Genomic DNA, 18636 nt, shown 5'->3' with positions numbered 1-18636 from the left:
TTTTTCCCATGCAAGTGAAGAGTCCTGAACCTTGGGGCAATGCTGTCTCAGGGTAGGGACCATGGAGGCAATTTGGCAGGCAATGCTCATTTCCTGCAAGGAAGAGAAAGAGAGGAGAGATGTGTTCTTCTGAATGACTGAATTTGAACTGGTGGTTGTTCCCTTGCACATGAATGCATCCCATTCTCTTCAGTGTGGGGAGGATAGTGGCGCATAGATGCAGCACTGGAGAAGCCTCCCACAGAAACACAGGAATTGACCTGCTGTATCAGACCCAAAGTTCTCTGTCTGGGGCCTGGGGCTGGCACCAACTCCTTCAGAGGAAGGAACGAGGGGCTCTGTAGGAGGTAGATATTGGGGTGGCCTGCCCTCCTCCTCAGTCCTAGGGTGGGCAGCAGGGATGCGTCTGTGTTGGCTGGAAAGAAATGGAAAGATGAAGGATGGGTTCTTTTTCCTTCTCAATCCCATTCCCCTCTACCTCCTCCTCCCCTAAAATCTTCTGTTTATCAGAATGAGGGGGCACTGACAGAAAGTGGTACGGGGCAGTGTCCTGCCTTTCTCCTCTGTCAGTCTAACTCCTGTGTGGTGTGTGTCTCCGTTGGCCCTGTGTGTGCGTGTCCATCCTCTGCATGTATTCATCTTGTGTGTACTCGTCTTGTGTGCGCGCGTGTCCATGCTGTGTGTCCATCGTGTGCGTGTCCATCTTGTGTGCCCATCCTCTGTGTGTGTGCGTGTCCATGCTGTGTGTGTCCATCTTGTGTGTCCATGTCCATCCTGTGCGTGTGAGTCTGCTGTGTGTGTGTCCATCCCCTGTGTGTGGTGGGGACACCTGGCATCTCCACACGCTCCTGGGCAGGCAGCCCCCCCTCCCCCCCCGGGCGGCAGAGCGCGGGAGGCGGAGGCGGCGGCAGCCCCGCGCCGCCCTCTGCCGTCATCCGCACCGTCTCCTGCCCGTCTTCCTCGCCGGGGCGGGCTGTGGTCCCGGCGGTTTGTCCCCCGCCTACCCCAGCCGCTTCCTCCTCCTCCTCCTCCCCCCCCGCAACTGCTCTGCCGCCTCAGTCCCGTTTGCAGGAGGCAGCAGGCACTGCATCATTTTTTTTTTTTTTGCACAGGCTGCAGCGGCGGCGGCGGGGAGAGGAGGAGCAGGTGGAGAGTGAAAGACTGCAGTGGAGCTGCCCTCGAGACATGGCGGAGCGGGGCCTCTGAATAAGCAAAAATCCGCTCCCCCGCCCGCGCGCGCCTTCCTCCCTGCCAGCCCGCGATGCTGGGCGGCTGCTGAGCGCCAAGGAGAAGGCGAGGAGCGGGCAGAGGACAAATGCTGCAGCCGCCTGGGCTCTGATTCCTGCCCCTTCTCCTCCATGTCGCATCTCCCTCCCGTCCCCCGGGGCGCGTAGCTGCTGCTGCCGCCCGGAGCACCCGGGGCCGGTGCCCCGCATCCAGCCAGCCCTGCTCCCCGGCCCCCCGCCACGGCTATGGCCGCAGAAGGGGTGCTGCACAGCGTGGATCACTATAAGAGCGAGATCGAGAGGCTGACCAAGGAGCTCACGGAAACCACCCACGAGAAGATCCAGGCCGCCGAATACGGGCTGGTGGTGCTGGAAGAGAAACTCACCCTGAAGCAGCAGTATGACGAGCTGGAGGCGGAATATGATGGCCTCAAGCAGGAGCTGGAGCAGCTGAAAGAGGTGAGTTTGCTGATCCAGTGCACCCCCCCCCCCCCCAGCTTGCATGAAGCAAAATGCAGGCGGGAGAGAGGCCTCAGGACCTCAGCTGACTTGCTGGGCTCTGCATCAGTGTACCTGAGCCTCTTGATCAGGCCCCAGGGGGCCTGGGGATAGCACGGGTGTGTGGAGGCATGAACTCAGGAGTTGGGGAGGAGTGATTTCTTTCCCAACTCCAGGATCAGCCCTTGGCTTGGGGCTTAAGAGGGCCACATCTTCAGCCTCTTGCTGTTTCGAATTCCAGGGATACCCAGACACGGTTATTTGGGTGAATCTGTTCTCGTTTATTCCACCAGCTTACAATAGTTGGACATTTTTTTTCTTAGCAAGCTTTTGGGTTTAAAAACCCTTTGTCAGGCTGAGGAAGGCTCTGCATTTGGTGTGTGCTCTTCCTGGATGGAGTGATACCCAGGGGTTGCCATAACCCAGGTAGTGAAGTACTGGTTGAGAGTCACAACCTGTCTGAGCAGATGTTTGCAGCACCTTGGAAAGAATACTTTGGTCCTACCTGAATTGTCTGGTCCTTATTCAGGAACGGATGTAACGGCTGGATGAAAGCTCCATAGTTCTGGTACATAAATAGTGGGGGGCTGCAGAAACAGGATGTTGCAATATATGGAGGAAAAGAGACAAAACCACTTGGAGTTATTTATAGCCATGTTTTGTTTTTACCAGTTAGGGGAGCCACCATCATACAGGAGGGGCAAAGCAGCCACAAGATAGTCGTGAGGTCACCCGCAATGAGTGAAAATTAAACTTCTGTATCATCCTCAAAGGATGAAGCTGGAGTGTCTTTTGATGGAGTTCATGTTACATGCAAAATATAAACCTGAGTTTCATTCAAAACCTTTTGTAATGTACACTTTTGTATTTCTTGGTGAACTTTGGAGCTCGTTATTATCCATATTTTTTTATTAAATGTAGTAACAGATTCATACACGGAACATATACTGCAACTACAGAATGGCTGTGTTTGCCTATACCTGTGCAGCATCATCCTGTTTGTCTTGTATGAAATAATCTTTGCATTTAAAATATTGTCACATTTGTCTGTAAGGACAATTGGAGTAAATACTCTTCTTTTTGTCATCTCTTTTTAAAAAAGGCTGTTTGGAAAACTTGAGGTAATATTTTCTTGTTCTGTAAAATATAATCAGCATGTATAACGTTGAGAAGACCTATTTCAGTGATTTTTTTTTTCCAACCATGGTGCCATGAGATCCTTCTAAGGGTGTTGGGGTGCTACATAATATTAGCAAACACCTACACAGGGTTCACAAGATAAACCCAGAGATTTTAAATGGGAATCCATAATTCTAACTAGTTGTAGTTTTTCTGAGTTCTTTGTAACAGAAAAAATGCTCTTATTTTTCCATAGTTAATAAATGGGTGAAAGTGAAGAGCTGGTGTTTTCTAGTCTGTCAGGATTGATAACCACTGACCTAGTCAGTGAAAAATCATGAATTAAACATTTTGCATTGAAATGGTCACTTATTGACTAATATTACAAACAGCATTATATGTACTTATGCTTTCGAACACTTGAGTTTATGCAGCTTTATACATATTTGTTAATAAACATAAAGATAGTTTTATCTGCAGATGAATGTGATGAGCTTAAGGCTTTGCCCTAGTGACCAGAACAGGTTTTTCTGAAAAATGTTTGTGTGGGGGGGGGGGAATATGATTTTTGAAAACTGTCTGGTGTTCTGTGCTGTTCAGACTCATGCTCTTATGAAACTCTCCCCCAAAACTTGCTGAGCCAATGCAGAGGGCTCAGTGTTTAAATCCAGTCATCTAAGCTTCAAGGATTGCCATAGGAAACTTGTATAGGCACAAGAGCTGTATTTGATCAAATGACCTAGCAGAAAAAGGGACGTAGAACTAAGATACCACTGGAAAACATTTCTCTCCTCCTTCTTCTTAAAGATTGCATCTGTACCTTGTGATTATCTTAAAATAGTGCTACAGGACTGATCAGAACCTAGGTAGGACATATGGTTAAGTGCTGCCATAAGGACAATTGTTGAACAGGAAACATCTGATTAGAGTCGTTATTCAGTCAATGAAGCCTGTGTTGACAGTACTGACTGAAATTAGAAAATATGCAGGCAGAAATTCTGTTCTGATTGGCACTCATTTGAAGCCCGTGGGGTACATATCAGCACAGAACGGAGCCCCTGCAACTAAGTTCTTGTTGTTGTTCTAAGACCTAGGCCAGGGGTGGGCAATTATTTGGGCTGTAGGGCCACTTAAGGTGTTTTGGTGAGCTGTCGAGGGCCAGGGAGTTGTAGGGGAGGAGGTGGAAGGAGTGCTGACCCAGCCTGGGACCCCTGCAGGAAGGGCATACTCGGCCAGGGGGATAGGATGGGGCCGCAGTCAGGCAGGGACCAGTGTCTGTGCCCCTGCCCAGGGAACCAGTGCCCATTGCAGGGAAGTGTGGGGTGTGGATTGCAGCTGTGCCCTAGGCCCTGGCCCTGTGCTGTCACTACCTTGCTATCTCACCTCAGCCTGCCTATCCCACTTCCGGACACCACTCCCCACCCACCTGCAGCCTCATCCTATCTGCATGGGCAAGTGTGCCCTGCCTGTGTGGATCCTATGCTGGTCCATGGAGACTCTGCCAACCCGCTCCATCTGGCATCCCTGGCAGTGGGTGCAGGGCGAATGGGTTGTGGTGTCTGGGTAGTGGAGGATGGGTCTGGCAGCAGTGGTGGAGACATTGGCAGTGCCAACCAGAAGTGTGGGGGCAGAGTGAGTTGCTGCTGTGGGGTTACCAGGAAGCTGAGTTCAACTGCTGTGTCCCGCTGCTGCACTGCCCAGTCCTGTGGACTACAGCTCTAGGTGTGCCTGAGAGCCATGCATAAGGATAGGTTGGGCTGTGCTCTGCACCAGTCAGCACCTCTATGCCTGGGGGCAGTAGGACCTGATGTGTGCATCGCAGCCAGGGCTGCCTCCTGCACCTTGGCCAGGCACGATAAGGGACCCACCACAGGCTGGATAGAATCACTTGGCCATCCAGATCCAGCCCGTGGGCTGTATTCTTCCCACCCCTGGCCTGGGGTATGCGTAGAGCCTATCCATTGAAGGAGGAAGGAGAAAATTCCTTTGGTTCACTAGAAGGCAGATAACAATAGAGGCACTCAACGTATGATAATTTGGACCGAGGCTCCTGCTTCTTCTCTCCAACCCACACAGGTAGAGTAGGGCTCTACCAGTCCTGCTCCTGCTGCCACACAGGGCAGGGTCACCCCTGAATAGGCTCCAAGAACTCTTTGCTCCCTTCCACTCTCTGTAGAAGAACCACATTGATTCTGTTGTGGAGTCTGGATATTTGGCTGATTTTAAACCTGGACATCTGGCTTTTGCAAGTGTGAGTGGGGGCAAGTTGGTTGTGGATCAAGGGAAGATCTAGGTGTCACCTCCAAGGGCAGGGATTGCTCCTGGATCTGCCTGTCATGGTAATCTTGTTTTGTAATGTAAGCTTTTGAGCTACCAATTATCACCAATTTCCTCCATGTGGATCCCAGATAATTGTGCAAAGGAGGCAATGTTTCTGTGCTGTCATTTTACAATTAGGATTTAAGCTGAGGTGGTACAGACAAAATGGATTCAAGCAGTTTTGGTTGTAAGGAGGCATGACTGAAACTGAGAATGGTATTATGGGCTGGAAGTCAGCTCTCCCAGCTTCCTTCGAAACATGTGCATACTGGCCTCTCTATGTTCTTTCTGACAGGCACTGCAGAGGATGTTGTGGGCCTAAGATGTGGTCTACTTGTATATAGGCATCTAAACAGTAGGTAATGGCAGACATCCAAACTTGTAGCAGTTGTAGATATTTGCATTTCTACAAGAGTGTGTGGGTGTGTGTGCATGCACATGCTTTTCAGGGTGGGGGAGAAAATCTATGTAGTTGGGGTGGGATCTTTTTGAATATTTATCACCATGTATTTGCACATTTTCTGAAGTCATATAGATGGTGATATAACATTATGGCTTAGTTTTGTACTCAAGATAGTATTCAAGATACTATTCAATTCGATAATTAAGCTTCTACAAGCTGCTGTTAACAACCAGTTGCCCTTTATCAGTGAATTGACACACCTTTAACTCCTGAGTAATTGTGTCCTTCTGGACCTATGTGGATATAGTTTTTATTCATTCAAAACTGTCATTGACTTTAAAAGAGACATTTCTTTAAGGACTGAAATATGGAGCCTCAGATATTTAATATAGTATTGTTCAGCATTGTAGAGTGAGATGGGAAAGTAAATTCATGATAGGAAGAAGCAACACAAGCAATTGTAATGCATTACATTAAATATTAATTTTGATACGTATGATTCATGCCATGCCAGCATTGAAATGCAAATAGCTGCGATAACCATTTGAAATTCCTGGTCCTGTATTTTGATGGGTATACTTTTAAACAAAGACTTTGGTGTTTTGAGACATTAGGGTGATGCATAATACAAAAAACACTGAGGCTGTAATTAATGATCTAATACAGAGCTGCTGTTCCGGTATTTAAGGTATTATTATATTATGTCTGTTTTCCAGATTTAAAGAGCATTCACTGGGAAGAACTGACGAGTCCTTCAGCTGTTATCCTTATGTTTACAAAAAAGTGAACCAATTAATAGGATGGTGAAAAGTGAAATGTATCTTGATTTTACAGCTTTCATGGTCTTGTAACACACAATAGTAATAGTTTTAGCTTTCAGGCAGGACTGTAGAAAACGTTTTAACTGGGTGACAGATCTTCATGACTGTTAAAATCTGTATTTAGATTTGTTGATATTTTTTTCCAATTTCAAAGTGATGATTCTTTTTCTCATGCTTTACCTTTCAAGTATAAAAACTCAATTCTGAGTCTTACAGGCCACTGGACTGGTGTGGTTAAAAAACATAAGAAAGTGATGTGATTAGCATCACAATCACCCTCCTCTGACTCCCTAGCCCAAATGACTGGCTATCTGTTTACAGTTGGTCAACTAGCGGTGGCCTTCAGTATGAGCCTAGAGCAGTTGTCAACCTTTTTTTCATTTGTGGACCCCTTTGGAAAATTTGAATAGAGGTGTGGACCCCTTTGAATTGTAAGTGTGGGTATTCACATACTTTGGATTGATCACAGTCGTCAAACCCTGAGGGGTCCACAAACCACAGGTTGAAAACCACTGGTCTAGACCAAGGCTTATTTTTGCCTCTGGAACCATAGTAAGATGCCTTAACAGCTTTGCCACTGTATCTGCTATGGAGGGCTGGTGCATTTTAGTTATGTGAGTGGGTATTCAGTGGGATTATCTGAATTCTTAAAAATACCTATGACCTTAAGCTCTTTGCTGACCTGGGAGCTCAGTTGCCAGCATTCAAGGATTTCTAATGGGAAACTGGTTCTCTGTGTTCTCTATATGTTCCCATAATACTGTCAGTAAGAATAGTTCATGCCATTACTTTTTCAACGTCTTCTGCACATGTCTTTTAATAAAACATAAACATCCACTAATATTGATTATTTAATGTAGATTGGCCTGAAAATTTTTATGGGTAATCATTTACTAGTTTGAAGATGAGAAGTGGTGTGGTACTAATGTTGACAAGCCAGTATGTACACAATGGAAACAATTCAGTAAGATTGAAAAGGGAGTGCTATAAGATTCCCATTATGAGCATCCTAACATTGTATTACAGTATTAACCCATACTTACCTCACTGGTACTCGGTTACCAATGTTCCCTAATAAAATAAGAACTTAGAGTGAGAGAAACAGGGAAAGGTGTCCCATACCCATTCGATGCAATTAAGCAATTTCATTCCTCTAGAGAAGCATGCTCTGTATGAGACAGGCAGAAAATGTTATTGTCTTGGGGCATTCTCACTTTTTAGCATGTGCCCTAGAGTAAACCTCCTAAGGGCAAAGATTGTCAAAGGGATCAAGCATTTATCTTGTACCTTCGCAGAGCTAACACTCCCTGAATGGCTTCAGCACCTTTCCACATTCCTCTGGTCTAATGATCTATGCTACAAAGAAGTGATAGAAGATGAAAATGCTACAAGCAGCTCATGATGAGGACTATATTTACTGGGAATTCCTTGACCAAATGATCCAGTGACTTACTTTCGTTTGATCACACTTGGTCCCATATTTCAGTATGGGGTGACAACTTCAGTCATGATCATGTTGTCTTAAATGTCTTCTAGAGTCTTTTTTCTTCCTTCTGTTTAATTTTGGACGTGCTGATTTTCTTGAAAATATTTCTAAAGTAGAACTAGAATTTGAATGTAAGTTTTAGAGCATTTTCACTATCACCTTTAAACCATAGTTTTGGCCTTAATGTAGGCCTTTTAAAAAGGAGGCAGAAAGTGAGGAGTGTTCAAAATACATATCCTCTGAAATCTCCCACAATCCATGACTGTAGCTTGGGGTTTAATGACGACAGCATGTCAGCTTGGGCCATCCTGTTACTGTGACAACAGACTGTCCAGAAATTCTACAGCAGCTAATGATGCTGTGTTTTGTTGTGCACGCATGCATTTTGGTCTTTTTTGGTGAATCATTAGGTTTACCCCAACCTGGAGTTACTAACCTAACTGTGAATATCTTTCATTAGTATTTTCCCTAGGGGGAAATGGACACTGTATAGCTGACAGAAATTATGAGTGACTGAGGTCAGCCTGGGGAAGACTAGAGCCATAATTTCAGCCCCATGTATAAGCATAACATTCAGAAGAATCAGGTGAGTTGACCTTTAGGGGTCTGTTTCCCTAGTTTGGACTACTACTTAGCAACCTCATGACATAGACATTTTCAAGACAGTAAGACTATCCACACAGATGTGAAAGCCCTTATGTTAGTTGACTTTTAAACAGAAAAATGACATTCAGCCTAGACAAGATGCTTGTAGATAGAGGGAAGGTCTGGTCTACTTCTTGATGAATTATTTTTTTATTTGTAAAATACCTTTCCTTTTCCCCATTCCTTCCACATTTCTCCTATCTCTATATAGCTAACTTTTTAAATAGATGCGTTGGGAGGGCAGGGCTTTTTCCTGATTTAGGAGGAATTAATACTAGACAGAATATAAAGTGTCTCCTTTCCCAATAGTGGCAGATAAACAGGATTATAGAGTTACTCCTACAGTGTTCTGTAAAACCAGTCAAATCCTATGAACTAGGAACCTATGAAAGTAGTTAAAACTGTTTAGCAGGTGCAAAAAATGCATCACACCAAGGGTAAGATATCTGAAGCTGATGCAAGCTCTTAAAACCAAAGCCAGACCATGACCCAATGCTTTATTTTTTGCTAATTGTGGGGACAATTCTCCTCTATTCCCACAGGCTTGGGAGACCAGAGAAAAACTTTATTGAGGAGGAAGTATTTACTAGAAGAAACTTAGAACTAGATTTTGTTTACACAAGACTCCTTTACACTGTTATCTTAGTGTAATTGAGAATCTGGACATTTAAAACAACTTAGGCCTTCCATGCTGTGCAAGGTACGGCAGTGTTTGATGGGAGCCTACAGGTGCCTAGATACATGCCCTGTTCTTGCAGGGCCTTAATGTGAAACTAGATGGGGTTTTGCCAGCTTCCTTCTGTAGGCTCTCCTTTTGAGGTACAGTCATATCAGGAAGTTTAAAACTGGGTTGATGAGAGAGAGCAGAGGAAAATATATTTTCTAGGAGCTTTAATCCTTACAATGCTCTATGAAGATGCTAAATTGTAGTACTTCCTCTTTTACAAATGCAGAAAAAAGCCATGGAGAGATTAAGTGATTTAGTCAAGGCTTTAGAAGTAATTCAGTGGCTGTACTGAGAACAGAAATCAGGATGCTTTCAAATTGCAGTCTCAGGATGCTTTCAAATTGCAGTCTCATGCTTAACCTGGGGTACCTACACTTAATTGTTCAGTTTCAGCCTTGACAATCTTACTTGAAGAATGGCATCTCTAAGAGTGTATCACCCCTTGAATATTGCGTAGCATGATCAGTAGTAATAAACATGGACTGAAGACCCACCAAACTCACGGGGCAAAAAATCCTTTCGTCTTCAGTGAGCGTATACAGACACTCATGGACATTGGGTATGCAGTGCCACAGTCTCGTTTGCCGCTCCACACTGCACAGGCTGCACATACAGGCATTCCTTGCATGGCTAATTTGCAGCATGTGGAGGACGGGGTTTGACCCCAGGAGATCCCAGAGTCATAAAACCCGACACTTAAAAAAAAAAGTAGGGCAGTGTACATGGCAGCAGTGTGCACCACCCAAAACCAGAGCCTGGCTGGCTGGAGCCACAGTCTCGCCTACCCCACTCAGGGCAATGCGCAGTGTGCCAGAGTGCATGTGGCATGGGCATTCCCTGGGAACAAGTAGCAGTGGCACAAGGGAACCACAGAACAGGAGAACCACAGTTTGATTTGATGGATTTGTCTTCAAAAACCACTGACTGCTTTTGGGACTGACTCAGAAAGGTGATGAGCCCCTGGTGTTCTCCTTGACTTCATTGGGAGTTGAAGGCATTTACAGTTCTTATAGTGTCTATGTGACACAATGCCATGCCATGTAGAGGGAACTGATCTGACCTAATAGAGTCTGATCTGACTGAATGAACTAGATTAAGTCCTGGAAGCAGTACAGATGTATTTATTAGTTGTCTTGGCTAAACAGCACAGCTAAGAAGCAAGGCAGTGTGCCACACTAACATGGCTTTACTTTTGTCAGTACTTGAACTAGTTGATTAGAACTAGGTCAGGTATATCTTTACACAAGATATATGGCCATGTAGAAGCACCCTTAAGAGGAGATCAGAACTTTGGATATCTACTCTTAAAAGGAGTTAAATAATATCTTATTTTCTCTGTGAAGTAGAGGCTGGTGCTTGTTACATGGGAAAAATATCCTTTCCCACATTTTCTTTTACCTCACATCCTCAGTAACATGGATGAAGATAGAAATGTCACTCCAGATTCATACCTGTGCAGCTGAAATTTTGAGATTTTAAGACAAAGGATCAGCGTTATATCTTCAGATCCTAAACTGACATTGTTAAAGTTTAGGCCTAAAATTTCATGTGTTCCAGGCATTATATTGCAGATAAGAATAAAGTACTACAGTATCCTGGAGTACAGGAAATGAAATGCAAATCTGAATAGGTTGAGACAGTGTTTGAAAAGTATTTTATTTCACACTCTGTGGTAGTATTGGATGCATTTTCAGTCATAGAATTGTAGAAAATGAGGGTTGGAAGGGAACTCTGGAGGTCATTTAGTCCTCTGGAGCTAAAATCAAGCCCACCCACAACTAGGTCATCCCAGCCAGGGCTTTGTCAAGCTGGGCCTTAAAAACCTCGAGGATGGAGATTCCACCACCTTTCTAGGTAACCTGTTCCAGTACTTCACCACCATCCTAGTGAGAGAGATTTTTCTGATATCCAATCTATACTTCCCTTGCTGCAACTTGAGACCATGGCTTCTTGTTCTGTCATCTGTCACTACTGAGATCAGTCCAGCTCTATCTTCTCTGGACCCCTCCCTTCAGGTTGTTGAAAGCTGCTATCAAATCCCCCCCTCAGTCTTCTCTTCTCCAGACTAAGCCCAGTTCCCTCAGCCTCTCCTCAGAAGTCATGTGCCCCAGCCCCCTAACCATTTTCATTGTCCACTGCTGGACTCTCTTCAATTTGTCCACATCCTTCCTGTAGTAAGGGGCCCAAAACTGGACACTACTCCAGATGTGGCCTCACCAGTGCTGAATAGAAGGGAATAATTACTTCCCTTGATCTTCTGAAAATGCTTCTAATAGTGCAGTCTAATATGCTGTTAGCCTTCTTGGCAATAAGAGTATAGTGTTGACTCGTATCCAGCTTATTGTCCATGGTTACCCCAAGGTCCTTTTCTGCAGTTGTGGCTTAGGTAGTTGGTCCCTAAGCCTGTACTGGTGCATGAGATTCTTCTGTCCTAAGTGCACTTGTTTTTGTTGAACCTCATAAGATTTCTTTTGGTCCAGTCATTTTCATATTTTACTGCTTTGGAATTTATTTGTAGTAGAGTAACATCTGGTGGAAAAAAAGCCCCAAACATCTTAGCAGATAAAATAGTTTTTGTCTGAGTAGGTACATTTCCTATTTCTTAACAAGGAAAATTTAATAGTGAAGGTTCTTATAGTCTGATCTGTTCATCATTTGGATTCCCTTCCTGGCAGTCTTCCATCTTGAAGAAGTTACTGGGCACTGCTTTAGGCTGCATAGGCCTTAGTTGTGAAGTTTCATTGTCATGATTCTCAACCAGGTTCCTACTTAACACTGAGCTACTGTGGGTATATCTACACGAGCGGTGGACTGTGCAATTGTTAGTGTGCTGTCATTTAGTACTTGTGTAACCAAGTACTAAATTACTGCGCAGTACTATCCACGCACGGTTTTTTCCAGACATCACTGTGCAGTAACAAGCTATCGTGCAGTAGTAGTTCATTACTACTGTGCAGTACTATGGCACAGCATGGTTAGTGCCCGGCAATGCTACTGATCAGTAGCTTGTTGCTACTGTGCAGTAGTGTCTCGTGTAGACATGCCCATTAAGTCCTGGATGTCCAGCCTTGGAATTTTAGGGGTGCTGCATGGAGTCATGCAGTATTAGCACTGTTATTTGTGCAAACATGATTCACAAGATAATTTCAAATAGGAATCCATAGTCTTAAAACCATTCTCACCTTTTGTGGTCTTTTTGAGCTCTTTGCAATAGAAGAATTGCTTTGTTTTTCTCCAGTAAAAAAAATGAGTGAAAACTAAGAGCAGACATTTTCAGCAGGGTGCCTTTAGTCTAAAAAGCTTGAACCACTGCTCTCTTGAACTGAAATGCCGAGGTAATAGGGGCCACAGAACTAGCCCTGGGCACGAGGACAACCTATGAATGACATATGCTTCCTGGCTGTTTTCCTGGGTTTTCCTTGATTTGGGTGATCAAACAACTATCCATTCACAGAGAAGTGGGTGCATTTTTTCTAAATGAGTTATTGGAAGTCTGAAGAGAACTTTTTGGAGATTTTTCTCATTTTATGCTCTTTACTTTGGGTATTTCCTTTGAATATTGTCTTATTCCATATAAGAGGCCTCAGATTCAGATGTTTTACTGGCCAGCTTTAGTAGAAAGTAATCAACTCTTTATCAGTAACTATTTGGAAAATAGTCAGCAATCTGATATGAAGAATCTTTAAGAGACTGCAATTCAATTCTTTGTGTCATCAGTAAAGAATGGAATTGCAGCTTTGCAAGTGACAGCAAGATTCTGAAAAGCCAAGCACTTACAGGAGGAGCAGAAGTAGATACAGAGGAAAAGCCAGAGGGAGTGAGTCAGCATGACCTTGGTTGCTGCCAGAATGATGGATAATGTATGCAACCTGAACAATGGCTGACACTGGTAGGGATCTTTAGCAGGAAGGGCCTGCAGTGCTATAACATACACTGGAGTAACCACTGATGAAAAGGATGGCATATGTCTGGTTGGTGAAATGGGCAAGGGGAATATAGTGATGCTGAGAAACTGTCAGCATAATATAGAAGTCCACAATTTGTAAAAACTTGAAGCAGCTATAATATTTTCATGCTTCAGGCTGCAGTGTCTTGAGAAACAAAACCTTGGGAAGCCAAAATATGGTAGAGTTCATGAATTTCCATTTTCCCTGCAGGGCTACTGACAAGGTAGGACAGTTTTCAGAATGTAATTACTGTTTATCTGTGTGTATTCTGATAGTATCTGTAGGCCCTAATGTGGATTATGAAGTGCCTGGCACAAGGAAAAACAACCCAATGAGAGACAGTCTCTGCCCCAAAGAGCTTGTAGCCTAAATGGACAAGAGAGGCAAGGGCAACTGTGCTATCCATAATGTTACAGAGGGGCAAACTGAGGCACAGGACTTTCTCCTGGGAAATCTGCAGTGGACTCAAGATTTGAACCCAGATCTGTGGAGGTTTAGTTCAGAAGAAGAAACATGGTCTTGTTAAGCTATTATAACCCAAAAAGGCTTAATGAAGTGTGAGAATGAAAACAGACTGAAGGAAAATTTTATCTTACGGAAGTATTTGTTTGTTTGTTTTTAATTTGTTACTTAGAATCATTATCTAGGAACATTTCAATAAAGCAGCTGATCTTTGCAAATGCTGCAGAGCCAGGTTCAAGTCATGCACTGCTTCTTTTGGGCATGTATGGGGCTTGGTATGGGAATGTCCTGAGTTAAAAGCAAAGCACCGTTTTTGGGGTGGTTTTTTTTAAGTGTCTGCAAGCACCCACCAGCAAAAAACAGTGTTGGTGCCTATGTTTGCAATCTTTCTCTTTCTCCATTTGGACATCCTGCCCTGTTATATCTGAACTCCACACTGTCCTTGCTTATCTTAGGCATTGACTGCTGCATTCATCTCCAGCTATTTCCATCTCCTTCTTTCACAGTCTATCCATACCCAAAATTCAGCTCTTCTCTGGTTTTCATGAGGCTATCACATTAGTATTTATCATTAATTATGAAGATTGTTTTTTGGTTGAAACTTGGGTTCTTGATTCGATTAAACTTTTCCTTTTTTTTTGTAGAGCATCTCTGCTTTCTTTAGAAAAGATTGGCATTTATTCAAAAATAATGACCAAAAGCTTACATATTTTTGGGCCTTTTCTTTAAGTGTCAATTTTCCTTGCAGGAAAAAAAAATCCAGTCAGTTATGCTATTAACAATGCTTCATGCCTCCTTATCTGCTAGTCTCATTCATACCCTCACCACAAAGTATCCATTGTTGGAACTGCTGTGTGTGAAAAAGTTAAATATCATTGTTTATTGTTTGGAGCTCTGAAATGTGAGATGGTCTTTGAAACTGTGATTTGAGGCATGCTGAGTTATTCCTGCAACATGTGGGTATCTGCAATTTCTTTGGCAGCTGAAACTGGTCTGCACCTCACAGGTAGTGTGAGTATCAGTACTGCTTACAATCAGGCTTGCTGTTGAAATGCTTCCAATGGAATATAATAGATATCTTGCAAAGAAGGAGAAAGGCTTTGTTGTCTGGTAAATTTGGCAGTGGTGTGGGACAGGGCCTTTGCCACTGACCTTCTTGACTTTGAGCAAGTCACTTTCTCAGTCTGTGTCTCCATTTTAACTTGTGCAGTTAGATTGTAAACTCTTTGAGACAAGGTTCCTTTTTTTATTTGTATTGAATTTGGGGTTAGTCCTAGCTATTTTGCTGCCCTGAACAAAATCTATCGTCATGCACTCCTTCCCTGGTCTCATAACCAACCGCACTGATCAGTCAAAAGCTGCTGATTACAAATCAGTTGTAGAAATGCTGCCACTCCAGTTCTGATACCCTGGGTAACTTCCTTTATAGCATGAGACACAAGCTGACTGAACAGTGAAGCTGCTTTGTTGGCTACGAGGCTGCGGTGCTATTGCAACTCAAAACTGTAATGAAGAATAGAGCCTCCTCTGATGGAAGAGGTTGGAAGTCATCATCTTCTGCTGGTTGCTCCTCAAAAATGACATTTTGAATTGGAAGATTCGGAAAGAGATATTCAGAATGGCAGTCACAAACCTCGTCCTTTGTCTGCAAGAAGGGCTGCAACTCCATGAAACTAAACTGCTTGATGGTTCATTGTTTTTTGTGTAGGTGCTTCACTCTACACAATGACACCCTTCTTTGATTAAATTAGTCCTCCAGTGGATTTCCTAAAGACTGGCTTTTAATCATTCTTCTAAGGAGGAGCAAAAAGGCCCCAGATTTCTTAAAATAGCCAGTGTGATTTGCCGGTGCTCTGTGTCTTTCTATTTTTGTGCCTGTACAAATGGTAAAATGCTATCATTAGGATATAGTTGAATTCTGTACTGACTTCACCTTGGTATGAATGATACCATGAAGTGCAGAGCAATAGAGCAGGGGTTCCCAAACTGTGGTATGCATACCCTCGGGGGCACGCAAGACATCTCAGTGGTATGCAGGAAAAATTCTGTAACGGTGGATTTAATTTTCATTATAATAGTACTGGCATTTAAGGTGTTAACTGGCATTTAAGGGGTTAAAATATAAAAAGTATGCTGGTAGGGGTACATGGGCAGCTGATAAATCTGGAAGGGGGTATTCAATAAGAAAAAGTTTGGGAACCCCTACAATAGAGCATCTGGCTTGGAAATCTTCTCTGTCCCTTTGTGGACACAGCCCCTGTATAGCAGTACTTTGCCCTGTACAGTAGGGTGCCTCAAGGAAAATTTACCCTTAAATTAGTATCCCAATACTTTATTCCAAGTATAAAGTATTCTAAAGGCCTTCTGTTCCTCCAGGTGGGTTACTAATATGAGAGAAAGACAATGTATCCAGTGTATGCAAGTGTAAAGCTTCCCAAGAAGCTGAAAATTTGTTAAATGATGAAAAGAATGGGTATGACTGAGACTGTCATGAATGTCATAGCTAAGTTCATTTTGTTATATTAGGCTCCTGGTGAATAGTACAAGCAAAACTGTCAATAAAAGCTGCCATTTGCTCTCAAGAAGAAACTAAAGGTATATCTCATATTTAAAACTAAGACAATGGCACTAGTTTTCTTTGCTTCAAGTAGTATCCTAATTCCCCTCTGTGAACTCCGGTCTTTATACTACAGTGTTGTTGCTGCCAGAAACAAGCCTGCAATGGTGACCAATTCTGTTATTAAAGCAGGGGTAGGCAAAATGCGGCCTGCCAGGCCCTTCTATCTGGCCCGTGGGGCCCCTAAAAAATTTAGAAAATTAATATTTATCTGCCCCTGGCTACCTGTTATGCGGCCCTGGATGACTTGCCAAAACTCAGTAAGTGGCCCTCTGCCCAAAATAATTGCCCACCTCTATATTAAAGCCTATCGTGGCCTACAGCTATTGGTATTGGTACTAGCTCAGGATGTGAGTTCATCAATACTTATAAGCTACCAAGCTTACAGGTTTGAGTATTTTTCAAATTAATATTTATAAAAATATTAGACTCTGTAAGAACACTGTGTAAATGATGGACCATGCTGTCAGTGCTGCAGCTTCCTTGAAATCAATAGAATTAGACCAGGAGGGAATTTGGCCTTATATAGTATTAAATCATGCAGCTCTTCTAGCAGCTGCCAGAACTCTCTTCCCAGAATTACATGGTATTTTGATGGGGAAAAGATACAAGTCCAGGTGACTCAGTAGCTGTCACTTTGAGTCATTTCTAAACCTCTGCTCCAGCCAAGTACTTGTGTTGCTTAATTTTAGCACCCTTCGTGTCAGTGTAGCACCCGTCTGCTGTCATAAAATTATTCCATATCATGCATGAGCAGAATTATTAGCCTATGCATCTTTCTTAAATTAGAGTCTGGATAACTACTTTCTGCCTAGGTAAACTCCCTTTGTGGTATCAGGTAAGACAAGTGACTCTCTTTACTACTATCTCTTCTGAAAAGGAAAAAATCCACACTGGGAATTAAACAGGCCCAAAATGATTTCCTATTCCCATCTCACATGTTTGCACTTCATTGGTGATGAAGTGACCTTCATCTGTGCAGAAGCTAGTTGGCAGAAACACAGCAACTCTAGCTGAGGTCAGTGGGTGCTGAGATGACCAGTTTCTTTTGAGAATCAAGCCTGTAGCCCCATGGGTATCAAAGATACGACTATGGACTGTTTCAGGCCCACAGAGCCCTATCATTCGGCCCCTAGTGCTACCCGTGAGTCTCAGACTGAATCTGAACACTGCATGTGGCCTGCACTGTACTGGCCTTATGCTCTGCATGGGGAGTGTTGGGCTGGTCTGGTGCATGGTGCAGTGCCTATCTGCGGAGCACACTGTTGGCACTGCCAGTGTGCTCCAGGCTGGTCTGGGGCACATGCTACCCATAGTGCTGGGCTGAACTGGCCCCACACACTGGATCCAGTGTGTGGGGCTGACTTGGTGCATGTTGCAGTGCCTGTTTGGTCTGAGACCCCTCTGGCCTGAGGACCTGGTTAGCACCTCTCATCCAGACTGTGGGACCAAATGAATTTGACACCCTTGGTCTAGCCTGTAAGCATTTTAAGATCCCTTTGGGGAGAAATAAAAACTGTTATGTAAATCTCTTGTTACAGATTTAGGTTCCAAACTTGTGTCACTCAAGTCTACTTGGCTACCTCCTCTTTTTGAAAGCCATTCCTGTGAGGTGAGGTTTGGAGCCAAATTCCATTCTTGGATAAGATGCTGCAAATCCATAGGTATTCAAGGGACTGCAGTAGGAGCCCAGGTATAAATGGAATCTTCCTAGATGCATAAGCATAGGCTGTGTGGGGAAATACAGTCTTGTGCAACTATACCAAGGTAAGTCACAGCAGTGTAAGTCCTGTTTTCCACTAGTGGTGTGTTTGCTTTGAGCGGGGGGTGGTGTAATATTAGTGTAGTAACAACTAGTACAGCTACAGAGATGTCAATATTTTTCTAAGGTAGACAGGTCCTTATGCTTCTGTAAACAAACAGAAATCTGGCCCTTTTGACTTGCAAAAGCCCAACTAGGAGGTGTTTTGTTGTGTTTTTTTTAAGTGTTAGGAACTACATTTAATTAATATTTTAAAGCTGGATGTATAGAAGGTAAACTGAATTTTAACATACATACTTGTTAACCTCAGTGAAACATAGAAGGGAGCTTAATCTCCAACATGGCTAGCTAACGTGCCAAAATACACCCTGGTTTATATATATTAAGGTTGTAAAATGATTACTTAGCTAATAGGTTAATATGCTTTGGATATGTACCTCTCTTCCTGTATGAATAGGATTGTAGATCCTAAGCTAATGTAAAAAAAATACTGCTGATACATATAAGTGAATTACGAGCAATAGTAGGAACTGATATGACTTTCAGAATTTCTTATATAGCTGAATTAATTTGCAGGTTGAAATGCTTTCAGTGGCTGCTGCTT

General features: G+C 43.5%; 1 protein-coding gene across 4 annotated transcripts in view; it reads left to right on the top strand.

Annotated features, from left to right (window-relative positions):
- The first annotated feature begins 980 nt into the window (after positions 1 to 980).
- The window catches only part of BICD1 (BICD cargo adaptor 1), a 263812-nt gene continuing 246156 nt past the window's right edge, over positions 981 to 18636 (top strand). For all 4 annotated transcript variants that reach the window (XM_090043335.1, XM_090043334.1, XM_090043332.1 and 1 more), the window contains exon 1: positions 981 to 1685. In XM_090043335.1, coding sequence (XP_089899461.1) covers positions 1473 to 1685 — 213 coding nt within the window. In that variant the 5' untranslated portion in view covers positions 981 to 1472. The remainder of the gene's footprint in view (positions 1686 to 18636) is intronic.

Source organism: Crocodylus siamensis, chromosome 4, assembly GCF_052110815.1.
Source record: "Crocodylus siamensis isolate JL-2025a chromosome 4, ASM5211081v1, whole genome shotgun sequence".
NCBI lineage: Eukaryota > Metazoa > Chordata > Crocodylia > Crocodylidae > Crocodylus > Crocodylus siamensis.
Note: the sequence above shows the minus strand (reverse complement) of the source record. Positions and strands in the feature narration are given on the sequence as shown.